At 53.4% G+C, this 20,074-nt stretch overlaps 1 protein-coding gene across 5 annotated transcripts in view; it reads right to left on the bottom strand.

Annotated features, from left to right (window-relative positions):
* CYTH1 (cytohesin 1) overlaps window positions 1–20,074 on the bottom strand; it is a 77,029-nt gene that overhangs the window by 37,640 nt on the left and 19,315 nt on the right. For 2 of the 5 annotated variants that reach the window (XR_002336946.2, XM_005656903.4), the window contains exon 1: window positions 1,699–1,871. The exons of the other annotated variants lie outside the window; for them this stretch is intronic. Coding sequence is in view for 1 of the 2 variants with exons in the window: in XM_005656903.4 (XP_005656960.3) it covers window positions 1,699–1,726 (28 nt within the window). In the remaining variant the exon portion in view is untranslated. Of the gene's footprint in view, window positions 1–1,698; window positions 1,872–20,074 lie in introns of those variants that run through there. 5 annotated transcript variants of the gene reach the window in all.

Below are 20,074 nucleotides of genomic sequence, written 5' to 3'. Positions count from 1 at the left end.
CACGGGGGCTTCTGGCCACCGTGTGGCATGTGGTGTTCTGGGACCAGGGCTCAGACCTGAGCCGCAGCTGTGGCAGGGCCAGATCCTTAACCCACTGCGCCAGGCCGGGGATGGAACTTGCTTCCCAGCGCTTCCGAGATGCCACCAATCCTGCTGTGCCACAGCGGGCACTCCGAGCCATTTGTCAAACTTGATTCCCCCGTCTTGGAGCCTCTCTGGGTAACAAGCTAGTCCACGCCGCGGCGAGAGCAGCACACGCTGGCACCTCGCTTTCCCAGGGGAGACCATGGACCCGCCCAGAAAGGCCACGAGCTCACTTCACGCTCACATCTGCCTGATGCCACCTCCACATCTCCCCTCGATGCCTCGCGACACTGCCTCCCTCTCGTCCCACAGAGACCACACGACCAAGCTCTCCCAGGGGGACTGAGGGAGACAGAGAGCCACCTGTCAAAGCAACGCTGCCTGCTAACCGCCTCTAAACCACCCGGCCCCACGTCACCCCTGCGTCAAGGGCGCACCCTGAGCAGTTGCGTTTCAGCTAAAGCCTCCGACATGGGAGAGGCCGACAACACGGGCCCCCTTACTTTCGACTTTGCAGTGGTTGGTGAACAGCGCCACCCGGGCAGGTCTGAGGCCAGGCCAGGGCAGGAGCAGCGGTCAGAGGGAAGGACCGGCTCAGGGAGTGGTGGTCGCGTCTGCCCACTGCCCAGGCCAGGCGCCATCGGCGAGCGTCCTCCTCCACGGGCACGAGGGCCCCTTGTGCACCAGAGACCTGGGCTACTGCGGACTCCCCTCCGAGACAACCTCCCACGGGGGCGGCTCAGCCCTGACCCGGAATCGCCTCTCGCAACCGCCCCCTCTTTGCCGGCACAGCGTTATGAACCAACACCCACTGCCCTCTCTCCCGGGGCCGCCCCCACGGGACCCCACGGATGTGGTCCACGCCCCGCCCAGCAGAGACGGCACCTGGAGACGTGCCGCATGGTGCGCCCGACGAGGAAAGGCATAAAAAGGAGCCCCAACACTTTCAAAGCCATAAGCCGCTTTGCAAAACATCCTAACGTGCGTTTCAGACCTATTCCCGTCACTCGTTACTGGCTGCAAGCTGTCTTACGTTTAAAGGGCAGCCTCACGTCCTTGTCACCCAGGGAAGGCACCCGCGAAAGCGCCACACCCAGCCAGCCCCTGACGTCAGGACACGCGAGAGCCCCGACCCAGGCTCCTCGAAGCCAGTTCTTCTGCAAAAACTTTCGGGACTTACCATCCACGAACCGTGTCATCCCTTTACTCAGCGTCCAGCTGGTGACAGCGCGGGCGGGCGGGGAGGGGACACCCGCAGAGGAAGCCCCACCGGTGCTTTCCGCCCGGTCTCCCACACCCCTCCTTCCGCGGGGTCACACGCGCTCTGGGGGTACCTGCAACTCCAGAGCTCCTAGGACAGGCACCCACACTCCGGAAGTACAGACACGGTCGCCGAGAAGGAGGGCACAGGCCACCGAGCCACACGCAGGGCGGCGCGTCGGCAAGAAGAGTGGGGGGGGGGAGCCTTCCGTGTCACAACGGGCTCTCCCCTCCCCCCCCACCTCTCTCAGTCGGCACTCCCCCCCCAAGAGGCGGCGACTCGCAGACCTTCCACGCTGATCAAAAGAGACGCCGAACCCCCGCCCCACTCGCCCAGGCAACACCGGGACTCACCAACCCCCTCCTCGGTTTGACGGACCATCTCTCCCCCCGCGGCCGCCCCGAAGGTGGTGGGGCTCGTTCTTCAAAGGAGAGCTCGGCCCAGGTGCCCTGGGAGGCAGGGCTGGGTGGGGCAGGACCACCTGCGGGCAGCCGGCCACCCGCGGCTCCGAGCTGCTTCCTGGACTAGGGGAGCTTGCGGCTGCGCTCCTGGGCCAATCGGCCTCCAGCCACGGCGGCGTCCCTCCCAGCTCACTGCCACCACCCAGTTCCTGAAGTCAAGCTCAAGTAACTTCCTCGAGGTTAACCAGCTCCGCCCTGGCAAGCGTCTGACGCTGGAGTCCAGGGAGCAGCAGAGGCTCTTCTGGGCTTTGCTCAGCTTCAGCCGAAGTGACAGACAGAGCGGAGAAGGCGTTCTTCTCACCCCCCAAGGACTTTCTTGGAGTGAATCACTTAAAACCCCGGTCATCTCACAATGAGATTACAGCGCATTTCCCCAGAGTGTGACTAAGAGATCCTAATCATTCCAAGACCTCATGAGGTCACAGGAGAAAAGCAGAAGGCAGGCTTTAGTGGCCACCCCCCAAAAAAATCTTCGGGTATCACTCCCAGGGTAAGTTCAATGGCATCCCCAGTCTAGGTTCAAACCCAGCCATTCTCCCCCCCCTCCTTTTTTTCTTTTCTTTTTATAGCCACACACGTGGCATATGGAGGTTCCCAGGTTAGGGGTCTAACTGGAGCTGTAGCCGCTGGCCTACACCACAGCCACAGCAACACCGGATCTGAGCCGCATCTGTGACCTACACCACAGCTCATAGTAACACCTGATACTTAACCCACTGAGCGAGGCCAGGGATCGAACCTGCGTCCTCATGGATCCTAGTCAGGTTCGTTACCGCTGAGTCACAACGGGAACTCCCAGCTGCTCTTTAGGGCATGCTCTTGTTATAATCATGACACAGGCTCCTTGTGGAAGTTAGGTTATGGCAGTGAGGGGAGAGGTTTAATCCTGTCACCCTGGGGTAATCGCTGATGACACGTCGGTGTATATTCTTCATATTCTTCCATATTTTTATGTACTACATTCTCATTCTCTCTCTTTCATGTATAATATTTAACTCGCAGAGTTCCCATCGTGGCTCAGCAGAAATGAACCTGACGAGTGTCCATGAGGATGCAGCTTCGATCCCTGGCCTCAATCAGTGGGTTAGGGATGTGGTGTTGCTGTGAGCTGTCATGTAGGTTGCAAATGCGGCTTGGATCCCGAATTGCTATGGCTGTGGTTTAGGCTGGCAGCTACAGCTCCAATTCGACCCCTAACCTGGGAACCTCCATATGCCACGGGTGCGGCCCTTTAAAAAAACAAAAAAACTTAACTCTCTCTGTATCTCTCTTTATAGGTCTATATCACTCATGTATCTGTCACATTTAAGAGGATAATAACCAAATATATTATATAACATGTGAGATACATTTTACTGACACACCCTGGCCCCAGAGCCGTCAGTGCGGAGCGGAGCCACATGGAGCGCCAGCACTGGTTATCACTCAGGCTCCCGCGAGGGGGCTCTGCCCAGCCACAACCTCAGTGTCCTGAGCAGGTGTGAGGCGGGCCAGGCTCAGCTACGACCTTCAGTAGGTTAAGAGCATTTGTGACTTTATGACGTTTTCAGCTTATGATGGGTTTATCAGGATGCAACGTGAAAAGCTTCATGAATATTCACATAATGTTCTGGGGAAAGTCTTTTTCTCAGCACAAGACCCATGTCAGTCACCACCCCAAAGAGACAGAGACGCTCTCGGGGTGGGAGTCTGAGAGAAGAGGGACTGGCCCGTCTTAGGCGTGAGGCCGGAGTCTGGGGAGACCACAAGGCGCTGCAGCCCACCAGGCCCACTGGGGGCCACAGCTCCTGCCCGCCAGTCCCCTGGACAATCCAAGAGGGTGGGTGAGCAGGGGGCCAGGGAGTGGCCAAGGGAGCTGTGAGGAGGCCCCGGGAGCCAGCCCCGTGGCCCTCAGGGGGCCATCATCTGCCCACCAAGCCTCAGCTCTGGAGCGTGCGCGGTTTCGAGACCTTGGTACTTACTCCAACCCTGGGCCACCCCAGGCTCGTCCGTCTCCCACCACCAACCCTGGGCCACCCCAGGCTCGTCCATCTCCCACCACCAACCCTGGGCCACCCCAGGCGCATCCGTCTCCCACCACCAAGCTTGGTCTGTTTCTCTATGTGAAATAATAGGCACACATCGTAGGAAAAGCAAATAGGACCCAAGGCTTGAGACAGAAAACCCGTTTCCTGCCGCCCCCCGCACCCCCGGCCCCCGCCCGGGAACCAGGCTCCTTCCTCTACTGATTGCCTCCTGTTCCCAAACGCCTCCCACTCCTCCTCTCGGTCCCATTCTAGACGCCAACCGCCCGCCGAGGAAGGTGGAGACCTGGCCTGTACCCTCCCACCCCACGTGGTGACCCAAAGAAGCGATCTCCAATCTCCCACCTGCACCGTGTGGACCGCACACCTGGCCGGCGGCACCCGGGCGCCACGAGGCGGATGTGCACTCAACTCTGTCTTATCCTCACGTTTTACCAAAAAGGGAGGGGAAGTCACCTCGCTACAGGAGAGGGAGGAGAGCTGGGAACTGCGTCCCGGCCCCGCAGCGTAGCGCTTTCCCGACAAGCTGCCAAGGGGAGAGGGGCCTGGGGCAGGCCGAGAGCCCCGGCGGGGACTCCGCGAGCGGGGTGGAACGTGACAGAGGCCGCCCGTCTGCAGACACCTGGAAACACCGCAGCCCTCTTCGGAACAGGGCTTCTGAGTCACCTGGAAAGCACGCGTTCGTGCTGTTCGTCCTCGCAGGCGTGAAGAGCAGGGATCAGCGCTGCACGAAAAAGGCAAGACTCAAGGCAGAGGAACGGTGTGTGTGTGACGCGGAGGAGGCCAGAGGAGAAGCGCTGGACTCGTGCTGACCCTGCGCCTCATCACACCCACCAGGACGTGAGGCAGGATTCTTAGCAGCTGCATCACCAAAAGAAAACGAATCCGACATTTTCACAAAATCCAAATCATGCCTTTTATCCTTTGTTTCATGGACACAATTTAAACTTCAATTTTTTCCAAGAAGAATTTTTGCAAGAAAAAAAGACACACGCAGTTCCTCACAAAGTCTGGTCTTCTTTTTTTTGCGGTTTCTTTAGGGCCACACTGGTGACATGTGGAGGTTCCCAGGCTGGGGTCAGTTGAAGGTACAGCTGCCGGCCTACACCACAGCCACAGCAACACCAGATCCGAGCCGCATCCACGACCTACACCACAGCTCATGGCAACGCCAGATCCTTAACCCACCAAGCGAGGCCGAGGGATTGAACCCGCATCCTTATGGATACTAGTTGGGCTCCTTACCACTGAGCCACAACAGGAACTCCTGGTCTTAGTTTCTATGTGAAAAAATCTATTATCGATTCCATAAAATGCCATAAAACTGAAAAAATGTATGCATTTCTGTGCATTTTTCCTGAGGAGGGGTCACATGTTGGCCAGGGGCTCAGAGAGGACCCCCACGTGGGAGAGTCCGCACTTGGACGCAGGCCTCTCAGAGCGGGCGAGGGCAGCGCCGGCCCAAAGAAAACCCAGGTAATCACCTGCTTCCCGGAGGTGATGGACCGATGCCCCTGCAGGACGCATGCCTGCTGCTGTCGGCACACTGGTGGTGTCAGCTGTGCTTTACAAAGCATGAATGCGACATACTCATGACGCTAAACAGAAACACCTTCCTCCACAAAGAGGAAGCAACAGTGTGATTCACAAATGAGAAAGACCAATGCTAAACTTGCTGTGGACGAAAACATGGACCACCTGAAAGCAGGTGCTGGTTTTAAACGCCCTCTAAGATAAAGTCAAAAATACTGGTGGAGGCAAAGTCGATCTGTGCTGCCCTCTGCTGGCGACATGAAAAGATTGTTCAAAGTTGACAATTAGCCATGGCTGCACGTTACCTTTTGAAGGTACCCAGGAGAAAGGAGGAAATTCGTGTTCCACCTCGTGTCCAGGCCATGCGGGCAGACACAGGCAACAACATACACAATAAATAACGAATTCACCAGCACGCCGGAAAGCGGTGAGTGCCCCGGGGGAAAGCGGGAGCTCAGGCACGCGAGTGTGGGCGTGGGGATTAGCGAAGTGCTGAATGCGGTGGTCAGAGCAGGCATCACGGAGATGAAATCTGAACCTCAGGGACCCCCCCACCCCAACCAAAACCCCTGCACACAGCCTCTGCACGCCTAAAATTCCGTGGGGTGAGACACCCACTACCCTTCTCCTCCGACCCTCCCGCGCCCGGCTGCTCGCCCCGTGGACTAAAAGGACCACGCGCCACCTGCAAGACGGGATTACCAAGGCCACGGCCCGCGAACACACCAGACCCCGAGACCGCTGGGGGGTGGGGGGTGCCAGCCTCCCGCTCCCGGGTCCGCCTAGGAGAAAGCCTCGTCGCCTGGCGACCGGAGCGCCCTCCTTCTCAGCGCTTAGAAGCCCTGCCCTTCCATTTTCCAGCTGGTGGTCACACACGCATTACTAGCTTTTTTTTTTTTGTTTGTTTAATGGCTATGCTGAGGAGTTCCCGTCGTGGCGCAGCAGAAACGAATCCGACTAGGAACCACAAGGTTGTAGGTTCGATCCCTGGCCTCACTCTGTGGGTTAAGGATCTGGTGTTGCTGTGAGCTGTGGTGTAGGTTGCAGACGCAGCTTGGATCTGGTGTGGCTGTGGCTGTGGTGTAGGCCAGCAGTTCCAGCTCCGATTGGACTCCTAGCCTGGGAACCTCCATATGCCGCAGGTATGCTGAGTACTGCACATTTCTCTCTCTCTATTCAAGAAAGGCTTGAGTCCTCGCTGTGTGTGCACTTTGAACAGGGCCTGTTGCATGGTGCTGGGCTCCGGAGGTGAGGACAGACGGTGCCTCCAGAGGAGCCGCGAAGGGCAGCAGTCACCCAAACCACCAGTTGGTCTGGTCTGCTTAGGACTGGGAGGGGAGGGCCGGAGCGCCAAGCTCTTGGAGGGAGAACATCAAAAATCAGACCTTGGGAGAGGCAGGGAGAATGGGGGGGTCCAGAGTCCAAAAAAAGGAGAGTCGCTTTTGAGAAAACCCGCCGCCTTAGTGGCATCATCTGGTATTCAGGAGGGGATCTAGGGCGAGTCGCATCCCACCCTGTGGCCACGACCTTGCAGGAAGACATAGAGCCTGGCCCTTCGGGGTGAGGGAGGCACTGCCTGGGAGAGCAAGGGTGCTTCAAAGATGCCCAGCGCAAGCGGCCCTTTGCGACCTGGCCCACCTGGCTCCCCACCTGCCTACTGTCACCCCAACTTCACTTCCCTCCACTGAACAAACTCCGAGTCCAGTTACCCTCCTCTTTTTGAAAATGAGTCTATACCCAAGTCACAGAATGACACTTGCACTGGAGAACGGGCGGGTTCTGTAACCCTCTTCCCGGCCAGCAGACCTACGTGGAAAGAAGTTTGCCAAAAAAAGAGATCTCGGAAACGCAGATTCAAAGACAAGAGGATATAGAACTCGGAACAAGAAACAGGCTCATGGAGCTGCTAGACAGCCTGAGGTCTGTCACCCCAACTAAAGGGGCACAGGCTACTGCACCATAACCAATCATTTTAATTTTAAAAATCTGCATCCGTTTCCAAAGACACACAGAGATACGGTCACAGAGATACAGAACTTCTGCAGCATCGAAATGACCCGGGAGTGGGGCAGGCAACACTCCTACCAGCCCCGCCACCATCCCGCCCACACACGGAGTGGCAGGGGCCAAGCCCACCACACCAACCAAACCTGCCAACACCACGCCCACCAGGTTCCTCCCGGGGTGCTGGGAAGCTCCTCCCTCAGCCTGACGGGACGCATACTCCGTGCATGGAGACCAGACAGATGCCCACGGAGTTACAAGTCATCAAAGGTGATGGCCCTTAACTCTGAAACTGCCCAGACGACAGCCTCTCCCAATCGAGGTCAGGTGAAGAACACAAATGTAAACCAGTAAGAAATTTTCCCTAAAGGCTGAATTCTGGTCTTTTTGTTCTTAAATATCACAACACACTGCTTGGGAAATAAAGCGTAAATATTAAATGATCATTCTGAGAGCTTTAACACAAAAGGGGGGCTACCTCACTGCAGGAAGACAGAATGTGCCCGTCGTCTTTCTTCTTGTGCACAACGATTCCTGATTCTTGCCCTCGGGGGTGGGGGGAACGGTGCAGAACACACAAAACCCTAAAATAAAAGTCCTTTTATTGCTGCCTACGTCACAAGGTTAAACAGTATGTGTTTTTCTACAAGTTTCGGTTTATTTTTTTGCCGCGCCTGAGGCATGCAGAAGTTCCCGGGCCAGGGATCGAACTTGTGCCCCAGCATCGACCTGAGCCACTGCAGTGACAATGCCGGATCTTTAACCCAGTGAGCCATACTGGGGACTCCTACAAGTTTTTGTGTGTTGTTGTTGTTGTTTCCAACTAACATGCCTTAGAGATTTTCCTATGTTGGAGCCTAAAGACTGACGTCAGGTGTTTACAAGTGGTACATCCCCCAGTTAAGTGGGTGCTGGCCTTCGATTTCCTACTGATGAAACGTTAAGCTGTTTCCCACGCTGCCATCATGAGCTGGGTGGCGATCAACATCCTTCCACGTCTATCTTCTTGTACTTGCAGGAGTGTGTGTGTGTGTGTGTGTGTGTGTGTGTGTGTGTGTGTGTGTAAGAGATGCAGAAATGCTGAATTACAGAGTCAACTGGAACGGGCAGTTAACCTTTTATTTTGAATAAACTTAGACCTGCGGGAAAAAAACGCAAAAACACGGCATTGCCATATGCCCTTCCCCAACTTGTCCTGAGGTTACCATCTTACACAGCCTCATACGTTACGGAAACCAGGAAAAGGACACGAAAACGGTGCCAAGAAGCAGTCTGGCAATCCTACTAGCACCTCGCCAGTTTGCTAAGGTCCTTTATTTCCGGCCCTGGCTCCCATCCAGAAGCCCCCACCACGATTTGTTCTGGGGGCGACAGTTCCCAGGCCTGTGTGTCACGACCCTGACACTCGCAGAGTCCTGCCCAGTTATGCGGTAGCATGTCCCACTGTTTGGATTTGCCTGTGGTTTTCTCCTGATTCAAGTGGAGGCGTGCACTTGGGGCAAGAACGGTCCCGAAAAGAGGTTGTGCTCTCCTCGGCCATCACGTGGCGTCTGCGACATGGATGAACCCCTTACCGGGGACGGTAGCCCTGACCACCCGGGGAGGGGCGTCCAGCAGGTCTCTGTGCAGTGACTGTCCCTCGGTCCTTGGCTGACTCCTAAGATCTTGTTAGGAGAGACTCTGAGAGATACTTTCTCACCCACCACTCTCCGTGCCAACGGCTGGGTGATTCCCTAGTTGGCTCCCGTCTTTGGACCTGTCCCCACCATTCTCTGAGCACTTCCTCACTTCCTGCCATCACAAGATTTTCCCGGCAGGCTCATTTTGTATTTTTCCCTGTTCAGTCCCACAATCACCCTTTTTACCAAGGACTGCTGGTTCCTTTCAATGGAGAACGGTATTTAGAAACCAAGATGTAGGCATGGGGGTACCATACACACATTTTTAGGACGTTCCCGTTGTAGCTCAGCAGTGACAAGCCTGACTAGGATCCATGAGGATGCGGGTTCAGGCCTCGCTCAGTGGGTTAAGGATGCGGTGTTGCCATGAGCTGTGGTGTAGGTTGCAGATGCGGCTTGGATCCCACGTTGCTGTGGCTGTGGTGGAGGCCGTCAGCTGTAGCTCCGTTTAGACCCCTAGCCTGGGAACTTCCAAAAGCTGCAGGTGCGGCCTTAAAAAAAAGCAAAAACAAAACAAAACGAAACAAAACCATTTTTAACTGGGACAGACGTTACCCAACTGCCTTCTGAAACGGCACCAACTGCTCCCCACCAGACACGACCAGAACGTCCACTTCCCCTGACCCCACCAACGCTTCGACTATCTGATGCCTGCTGTAGCTTAAACTTCCCTGTTTCTCAGGAACACAGGACACTCATGCTCACTGGCCAGCTGTGCTGCCTCTCTGAATTGTCCTAATCTCCGTCCTATTTTTCCGATGCCTGCTTTTCTGCTGGTCGGTAGACACGCCTTACCTTTCAGATAGTAAATCTTTTTCTTCAGTGTTGCAAATACTTTCTCCCACTTCTTCTGCCTGTCCTACCTTTTTTTTTTGTGAGAGCTTTTGTCACACAACATCAAATAGAAATAATACACTTAGGAGTCCCCGCTGTGGCACAGTGGGTCAATCTCTGAGGCAGTGCAGGATCAATCCCTGGCCTGGGAACTTCCATATGCCACTGGTACAGCTGAAAAAGAATAAATAAATATTTATACATTAAGTTCATTCATGGGAAGTCAAAACTGTGAATTGTTTTTTCTCTCATGGCTTCTAGGTTTTGTGACCTGCTCAGGAAGTTGTGTTCCTTCTCAATAAAATTGGAAAAACATTTTACATAAAATTTACATATACATGCATATATCTTTAAAATTTACATACATACATATATCTTTAAATTTACATACATATACATATATTACATCGTTTACATATTTGTGTTTGTCCTTCTATATTTAAAGAGGCAAAACAAAACAAAAAGCCCCAGACGGATGATAGGGGAATGTACACAGACATATGTAAGAGACACTTTGACCTATAATCCATCAGGAGTTTGGTTTGTTTTTTCAAGCACAGAATGACAAAGGGGACCTCATTCTTTTCTGAATAGATAAGACAGTTGTCACAGCATTTATTGAAGAGCACACCCTTTCCCCACCGTCTAAAACGGCCCCAGGGTGGGCTCACTCGCTATGTGCCGCCCAGGTCACTCTTTCTGAGCCTTTTGGGTTTTTCATCCTGGAAACGAAGACACTTCCCCATTTCACCAGGCTGTCGTCAAAGTGCTTAAAACAGTGCAGGCATCTCGTAAGCACTTAATATATGTTCGCTACTATGAGGAACTAAATGTGCCTACAAACACCGAAGCATCCAGCCAGTGATGCCCATAAAAAACACGTGAGCCGAACATGTGATGAAAAATTGCCGAGGAGCCACATTAAACAACTAAAAGGCACAACGTAAAATAACCTTAATGAAATATTTTACTTAACCCAAAATATCTAAAACATTATCATTTCAATATATAATCAATACAATACGGTGTTTCGCATTGTTTCTTTCGTACTAAGGTGTCGAAATCCAGGGTGTGTTTCCCACGTAGAACGTACTTCGAGTGCTCAGCAGTGGCTACCACACAGGACAGTGTGGGGCTAGACTAGGTCATGCCTCGGTTGTATATTCATGCCACAATATCACACCTGTATTTGCAAGAAAAGTACTGAAAGAACTGAACAGCCATTCGTGACTCAAACACATCTGGCAAACTAGAAACAGGAGGAATCTTTTTTAAAAATGAGAAAAGGTATTTACAATGTATAGTCAATGTTATACATTGTGGGGAGACACAAAGCTTCTCCTTTAAGACGGGGAAAGAGGAAGGGCATTCCCTGTCATTGAGTTCACTGGTGCTGTGCTGGAGGGCTTTCCAGCCAATCCTTCTCCCTCGGGGAGCCCCAGGATAACGGGGTCCCACTGCTCCAGTGAATGGGCAAGAGAAAGGGCGCAATGATTGCAAAGACGAAGAAAAGGACACAATGGTATCACAGGTGGTTTGACCATCCGCAGAGAAAAGGTAAAAAAAAAACCACCACCACAAACCCTAAAGATCAACTGTTAGAATAATTCACAGAGCTCCTCAACGCTCTTGGTTACCAAGTCTACACAGAAAAGCACAAATGCAAACACCTGGTCGTGGCGCAGTGGTTAACGAATCCAAATAGGAACCATGGGGTTGCGGGTTCGATCCCTGCCCTTGCTCAGTGGGTTAAGGATCCGGCGTTGCCGTGAGCTGTGGTGTGGGTCGCAGACATGGCTGGGATCCCACATTGCTGTGGCTGTGGTGTAGGCCGGCGGCTACAGCTCTGATTCAACCCCTAGCCTGGGAACCTCCATGTGCCGAGGGAGCAGCCCCAGAAAAAGGCAAAACAAACAAACAAACAAAAAAACCAATGGGCAAGAGTTTAATGGGGAAAAATTCTAACGTTTTATCAGAAGACTTTAAAGAGGTCCCCTGAGACCCATGGAGAGGCAAGGTGCGCTCGGGACCCAGCACGCTCACGGATCCAAGGCCACTGCAAATCACAGCCCCGCCGGTCTTCCTTGTCTGTCTGCGGCATAGGACATGTGGTTCTGACAGGGACCGACCAACAGAGATGAATCCGGAGCCCAGAAAAGCCCCGTATGGATCTAAACGCCTGACATGACCGAGCTGAAAGAAGCTGCAGGCTGATTTTGTGTAAACACCGCTGGGGACGCACCCTCCGCTTGCAGACCGGGAAGCGTGAGGGCCGTCGCAGCGGCACCTGCGGCACCAACCCCGACATGGAAACCACCTAAATGTCCATGAGAACTGGAACCGATTTTTTTTAACTGTGGCATATTCAAAAGATAAAATATCACACATGCGTAAAAGTGAACTATGACTACACGAAACAACATGGATAAATCCCACGGACATAATGTGTGCACACGCGCACACACACAGCCTTTAAAATCAGAAGAAATCGTCAAAGAATTTTATGCCAAAAAGTGCTAAGGCTGTACACCAGCTACAATGAAAAAAAATATAAACCATCACATGTAAGCAGAAAGTGTGAAGGGTGGGCTGAGACGCTCTGAGATGCAGACTCAGAGCACAGACCCCCCCCACACACCCCTTCCTAGGGAAGAAGAACGGGCTTCTGTAGACTTGGGGTCACCTGAAAACAGGAGGGACAGAGACCCAGGAAAAGGTGGTCCAACAGAGGTCATCTCCAGTGACTCCGGAGGAAGAGGAAACACAGGCCACACAGCAGGCCTGCGAGCAGCCCATCTAGGCGCGAGCAGAGACCGACGGGCCTGTCCGGGGACACACCGGGACGTGCCGAAGCAGAGCGCGAGGGCAGAGCTGCAGCATTTAGAACACGGCCGGTAATGCCAAAGGAAACCAGGCAAAAGGGAGACAAACAGGTGCACCCGGAAAGCAGCACAGCTGCAGACACCACACGGCTCCGTGGGCCCGTGCTCTGTGGGCAACAGAAAGCACACAGAGCAGGTCTGAAACTGGCCATCTAGAAGCACGAGCAGCACTTCCTGTCGTGGCTCAACGGGTTAGGGACCCAGCGTTGTCTTTGTGAGGATGTGGGTTTGATCCCTGGCCTCGCTCAGTGGGTTAAGGATCAGATGTTGCCGTGCTGTGGTATAGGTCCCAGTTGCAGCTCTGATTCGACCCCCGGCCAGGGAACTCCAAAATGCCTCAGGTGCGGGAGGAGGAGGAAGAAGAGGAGGAAGAGGAGGAAGAAGAAACAAAAATATTGTTAAGCAGGTTAAAAAAAGTCCAAAGTGGGAGTTCCTGTCGTGGCGCAGCAGAAACAAATCCAGCTAGGAACCATGAGGTTGCCGGTTCGATCCCTGGCTTCACTCAGTGGGTTAAGGTTCCCACGTTGCCGTAAGCTGTGGTGTAGGTCGCAGACATGGCTCGGATCCCGAGTTGCTGTGGCTCTGGTGTAGGCCGGCAGCTATAGCTCCGATTAGACCCCTAGCCTGGGAACCTCCACGTGCCGAGGGTGTGCCCCTAAAAAAGACAAAAAGACAAACAAAAGAAAAAGTCCAGAATGGCTGCCCCAGGAAAGGACCGCCAGGTGGGGCCGGGAACTGCTCTTCTGCATTAGAACCTTGTTGGTTATGTAACCCGTTTTCCTCTTCTCCATGACGGCAAATGTCTGTATTTGTTACTTAAAAGACCTGTTTATATATCATATAGTTTTTTTTCTTTTGGCCTTGCCTGTGGCATCCAGGCCAGGGATCTAACTCATGTCACAGCAGTGACCACACCAGACCCGTAACACACTGCGCCGTAAGAGAATTTCTAGATGAATTTTTAAATAAGGGGCTGAAATCAATGCAGCGCTTCCAAATACAAAAAGATCAAATGGAGTCAGTAGTGGTTACATTGAGGGTTCCACTGTGTGAAGACTTGACAATATTTGAAAATTACTTTTAATTAGTTTTTTTTTTTTTTTTTGGACTTTTTTTGCTATTTCTTGGGCCACTCCCGCGGCATATGGAGGTTCCCAGGCTAGAGGCTGAATCGGAGCTGTAGCCACCGGCCTACGCCAGAGCCACAGCAACGCAGGATCCGAGCCGCGTCTGCAACCTACACCACAGCTCACGGCCACGCCGGATCCTTCACCCACTGAGCGAGGCCAGGAATTGAACCCGCAACCTCACGGTTCCTAGTCGGATTCGTTAACCACTGCGCCATGACGGGAACTCCTGAAAATTACTTTAACCTGAAAATGGTATCGGCATGTTGTTTCCTTAAGGCAGAATTTGTCTTGATATACAAACCACACAGTTCACACTCTTAAAAAGTGTACAATTCAGTGGTTTGCAGTACACTCACAAAGTTACCTGTCACCTCTAATTCTAGAGCGTTTTTATCGTCCTCAGAAGATCCCCACCCCGCCCCCAGGAGCAGTCACTGTTCCTGCCTCCAGGCCAAGCTGCCGGCAGACCCCAACCCTGTGCATCTGCCCACGGACCCTGCATGGCCTTCAGCCTCGGGTCCTTTCCCTCAGCACGGTGTTTTCGGGGTTCGAGGCACGTCGCACGCACCCCACTTCGTTCCTCTCCAAGGTGGAAGAACACTCTACCGCGGGGCCGCACCCCATCCCGTCCCTTCCCTCATCAGTTGACAGACCCTTGACTTCTGAGAGGAACGCGGTTACAAGCAAGCGTGGAAACTCTTATGTGGCGCATGGTCTCTTAGGCTATGCATGTGCATCACTGTGACAAAATAAATTTTAAGGTCGTTTTCATTTTCCTACCTACCCCTCAGAGTCCAGCTCCAGAAACACACATTCCCCCCCTCCCGCCTCCGCCACCCCCCCCTCCCCCTCACTGTCACCCACCGCGCCCCCTGTACCGGAAACAAACTCGGACTTGTGGTAAGTTTCCCCTCTAAAGAGTTTATGATTCTATGAACCAGGACTCCCCTTCTCAAAGACGAAGAGTGTCTGCTAAAAAAGCTTTCTACGCTTTTAGGTAATCACAGGACAATCACATTAGCTGTCCCCTCGGCTCCGTACAAATTCTCACCACCCACTGAATGATCAAGGCTGGTTTCAACACTGTCCTGAGTCAAAAGGGACATGTTTAAGGATCAAACATGCCCAACAGCTCTGCAGGGGACGGTGGTGGCTAAGCCATCAGGAAAGCTCATTCTTTAACGGGATTAAAGTAATGCATCACAAGCACCAGCCATTTATGAAAAACTCAACTGATATTTCCAGCAACGATCTTTCTGGAACTTTTACTACTTAGGAGAATACAAGACTAATGGGGCGGCGGGGTGACCACATCGCCACATTGGGTGTTCTGTGCACTTCGAAACCAAATTCAATGAACAACTTTTAGAAATAATGGCCAGCCTTCAATAAACATGCGAACAGCTGACATCAGGGCTCAGGCTGTGAGCGTGTTCACGCAGGCGTGGGGGAGGAGGGGGCTGGGGAGCACGGGCACCTGCCTGCTCGCCCCCTTCTGCCGTGGGCCTCTGCTCTGATGCACAAGCACGGCTTCTCCCCTTCCTGTCTGCTCTGCTCCCTCTCTGCCTGACTAATTCTACGTCACCCCCTTTCTCTGCAAAACCACAAGACCAACGTTACAAAATCGGGGCACTCCACCCATCCTTTTACTCAGCTCGGAGAGCGAACCGAACACGTGGCAAGGAGCCAGGGCCCAGGAGCTGAAGCCGCCGCCACGCCCGCGGGAGGGGGGCGCAGACCAGAGGAGGCGGGAAGGCAGTGAGCACCCCACGGGCGCCAGGTCCAAACTGCTTCTGGGTACCTGCCACTGATTTTAAAAACAAACTTAGCGGAAACCATGGTTTGGTCTAAAATCAAATCTCATTTAGAAGGCGTCAGTAAAATACAAGACAAATAAGAAAACTCTAAGGATCTATGTTTCAAAGGGTGTTTCTTCAAGATTTTCTCCAAGCTCGTACTTAAACTATTGTTCAGATGTATATTTTCCCTTAAAAAAACACCTCCCTTTCAGTCTCAAAACTATTCCTACCAAGTTCGGAGGCAGGTCTCAGTTTGCAGAAGCCACCATCACGCAAAGAACCCCACATGCTCCCACGATACCATGAAATCCTTCTCGGCTCCCCACTCTGGGTCTGAGAAGGGACAGCTAGTCAGGTGCCCGGGGAGGGGGGCATGGGCTTCGGGGGCACAGCGTGGCCCCCCCGGGAGCGATGCCACGGCTCTGCTCAGGCAGCAGCAGCAGAGGTGGAGGAAAGCAGGGGCTTCAGGAGAGAGCGGAGGCAGAAAGGACAGCACTACTAACGCCTGGATGGGGACACGAGAGGAACGGAGGAATCCGGGTTACCTCCCAACATGTGACCGCACGTCACGTGGGTGGACCTGCTGTCTCCCAGGATGGGCACGGCTGGGGCTCCACCGTGCCTAGCTGAGCGTGAGGCCCCCTGCAGATGTCCGTGGGGATGACGAGTGAAGCAGGGAGCCATCCAGGCCTAAGGCGTCAGGGGAGGAAGAGGGCTAGAGACACAGCGGGTCCTCATAAGTCAGGAAGTTATCCGGCCAGAAAGTCGCTGCTGACCGTGAACCGCCCGACGCGGAACCAGCATTCCCAGGGGAAATGCAGGACGAGGTTCCTGAGAGCCCCCGATCCCTTCTTATCAAAGGATCAACACATAAGCTGGTTTCACGTGTGTCTCTGTCTCGGGTCACCCCACTGGTGCTGAACTCGCGCCTGCAGGAGGCCCGTTTATCACGCGCGTGCTCGGCAGGGCGCACCACGGCCTTCTAGCACTTGGGAACGCCCGGCACTTCAGCACTTACTTGGGGCCATTTTATTTATTTATTTATTCATTTATTTTGTCTTTTTGCTTTTTCTAGGGCCGCTCCCGCGGCACATGGAGGTTCCCAGACTAGGGGTCCAATTGGAGCTACAGCCGCCGGCCTACGCCAGAGCCACAGCAATGCGGGATCCGAGCCATGTCTGCAACCTACACCATGGCACACGGCAACACCGGATCCCCAACTCACTGAGCGAGGCCAGGGATCGAACCTGCATCCTCATGGTTCCTAGTCGGATTCATTAACCACTACGCCACAACGGGAACTCCACTTGGGGCCATTTTAAACAGAGAAGTTACCCACAGAAAGGGCATAAACACAGCACTACCCAGGGCCCTTATTTGAGGCCTGAGCCCTGTACGGAGGCAGAGCTTGGCCTCACTCCCAGGGCCCAGGAACCCACGGAGGGAGCAGCTGTGTCTGGGCGTGTTCACAGACGCTGTGAAAGCACCACCTTCGTGTTCATCCGGGGCTGCAAACAGATTCCACGGAGCTGGCAAACTCCAGACGGAATCCGTGAATAATGAGGACCGGCCGTGTAACCCCGGGGCACGGCCGTGCTTGACGAGACTCCTTAAACCAAATGCTGACCCCAAATGCTCCAAAGACCCGATCAGGAGGAGGAAGGAGGGAGAAACCTGACCGACTTTGCAAATCTGCCACCTATTCCCAGGTGCCCGGAGTTGGGAAGACGCCTTCTCTTCACCAGTTATAAGGCTGGTAGTGCGGAGGGTCCCAGGCTGGGGTCGAGTCGGAGCTGCAGCTGCCGGCCCACGCCACAGCCATGCGGGATCCAAGCCGCGCCTGCGACCTGCACCACAGCTCGTGGCAACGCCAGGTCCTTAACCCACTGAGCGAGGCCAGGGATCGAACCCGCAACCTCATGGATCCTAGTCGGGTTCATCCCCTCTGAGCCACAACAGGAGCGCCAAGGCCGGTAGTTTGATCCCCACTTTCCGATTCCTTTCTCTATTTCCAGTAATTCAGAACTTGGAAGGGAAAAAAAGGAATATTTATTGCTCTCTCTCCCACTGGAAAGCAAAGAACTTTATTGTGTGCATTTCATAGCAATTTTCAGATAAATTACCTTTAAAACATGTCTAACTGGAAGAAAATCTCCATCACCAATTAACTGGTTTGGGGACCATCAGGACAAATAACGTTGTCAGCGGTTAGGGTGATGCTGGGAACTTGCAAACGCACATCGGTGAGTCGGTAATTTTGACCCAGCAAACGGAGATAATGTCACAAACCTCTTATCACAGAGGGGCTGGTGCAGATTAAATCCCGCATGGAAAATGGAAAATGCCGAGTTAAATACAAAGCTAAAGACAGTTCTGTAGAGCACAAAGCTTCTTGTTTCTTACAAGACAGTCCTTCCTGGAGTTCCCGTCGTGGCGCAGTGGTTAACGATTCCGACTAGGAACCATGAGGTTGCGGGTTCGATCCCTGCCCTTGCTCAGTGGGTTAACGATCCGGCGTTGCCGTGTAGGTTGCAGACACGGCTCGGATCCCACGTTGCTGTGGCTCTGGCGTAGGCCGGTGGCTACAGCTCCGATTCGACCCCTAGCCTGGGAACCTCCATATGCCGCAGGAGCGGCCCAAAGAAATAGCAAAAAGACAAAAAAAAAAAGACAGTCCTTCCTGTCAAAAAGTCATGTGTAATCCTGGTTGGAAAATAAGACATTCAAGAACACATGGAGAGAGAGTTCCCCTCATGGCGCAGTGGTTAACAAATCCGACTAGGAACCATGAGGTTGTGGGTTCGATCCCTGGCCTCGCTCAATGGGCTAAGGATCCGGTGTTGCTGTGAGCTGTGGTGTAGGTCACAGATGCGGCTCGGATCCCGCGTTGCTGTGGCTGTGGTGTGGGCTGGTGGCTACAGCTCCGATTAGACCCTTAGCCTGAGAACCTCCATGTGCTGCAGGAAGTGGCCCTAGAAAAGGCAAAAAGGCAAAAAAAAAAAAAAAAGAGAGAGAGAATACATGGAGAAAAAGAGGGCACGCAGGGCACAGCCCCTCTCTCCCAAAGCTTTCTTCCCACCCCACAGTCTCCAGGCATGTGCCTGGGTGAGCTGCGTGACGAGTCACCAGGAGCATGAGGACACCGGGGCCAGGCCTCTCCCTGAGCCTCTCCCCAAAGGCTGAAAACTACAAACAAAGGCTCAGAGGGCTGTTTGCAGCCCTTGTTAGTACATGGGGTTTGCACCCTCACTGGGGGGAGTCGCGTAAGACCACCAATTAAGACGAAAATGGTACATCATTAGGTATTCAGTGGACTAAATACGTGGTTCTCTACACTGCAATTATGAAAAGACCAATTTCCCCAACTTTAAGTTAAACCACTTTTAACTCCTGCCACCTAACTTGTCTGGGGATCAATCACTGATTCTTTAGAATCACCTTTAGGAGTTCCCATCGTGGCTCAGTGGTTAATGAATCCGACTAGGAACCATGAGGTTACGGGTTCGATCCCTGGCCTTGCTCAGTGGGTTAAGGATCTGGCGTTGCTGTGAGCTGTGGTGTAGGTTGCTATGGCTCTGGCGTGGGCCGGTGGCTACAGCTCCGATTCAACCCCTAGCCTAGGAACCTCCATATGCCACAGGAGCGGCCCAGGAAATGGCAAAAAGACCAAAAAAAAAAAAAAAAAAAAAAAAAAAGAATCACCTTTAATACCTTCGTTCCAAAGCAGATTATCCGCCTGATAGTTCAAACACCCAACCCCTAAACAACAGAACTGTTCTAAAAAGATGTTACAAAATAATCCTTTTTTGAAAAAAATATCCACACCCTCCCCAACTTCTTCTTAAAAGAAGATCCACTCTGCGGGGCAATGGTGCAAACTGGTGGGCAGCAAAGGCCCAGCTGATGACAGGAGAGGGCGTCCGGCCTCTGGCTGCACTGCGGGGAGGAAGACAGCGACCCCAAGGGCGCGTCCACGTAAGTCACATGGGAGCTCCCAGGGCGCGGGTCCCCAGGACGCGCAGAGCAGCTCTGCGAAGGGAAAGCCCGGGAGACGCCGGCGCATGCACACGGCTTCCTAAAGGGCCACCGCGCCCGCTCCCCCCATCGGGCAGTGCTCTTGGGTGCATGTGCCCAACGGAGAATAATTCATAAGTCTGTGGGTAAAGCCTTCTCTCCCATTTACAAAACTGTAATTTTGTATAAGAATAGAAAAAAAAAAATGTTCTCATTTACTTTGCGACTGTTTCAAGTTTTATGGCTTTTTTTTGGTCCCTCCCTGCAGTGGCTTGACACAGGATCTCAGTGACAAGACCAGGGATAGAACCCAGGCCGTGGCAGTGACAGCGCCAAATCCTAACGACTAGACCGCCACACAACTCCCAC

The sequence above is a fragment of the Sus scrofa genome, chromosome 12 (assembly GCF_054392235.1).
Source record: "Sus scrofa isolate SSC_HxYL_T2T_F1_AM1 chromosome 12, Sscrofa_HxYL_maternal_Yorkshire_Landrace_v2.0, whole genome shotgun sequence".
Taxonomy (NCBI): Eukaryota; Metazoa; Chordata; class Mammalia; order Artiodactyla; family Suidae; genus Sus; species Sus scrofa.
The sequence above is the reverse complement of the archived record's forward strand: the minus strand, read 5'-3'. Positions and strand labels throughout refer to the sequence as shown.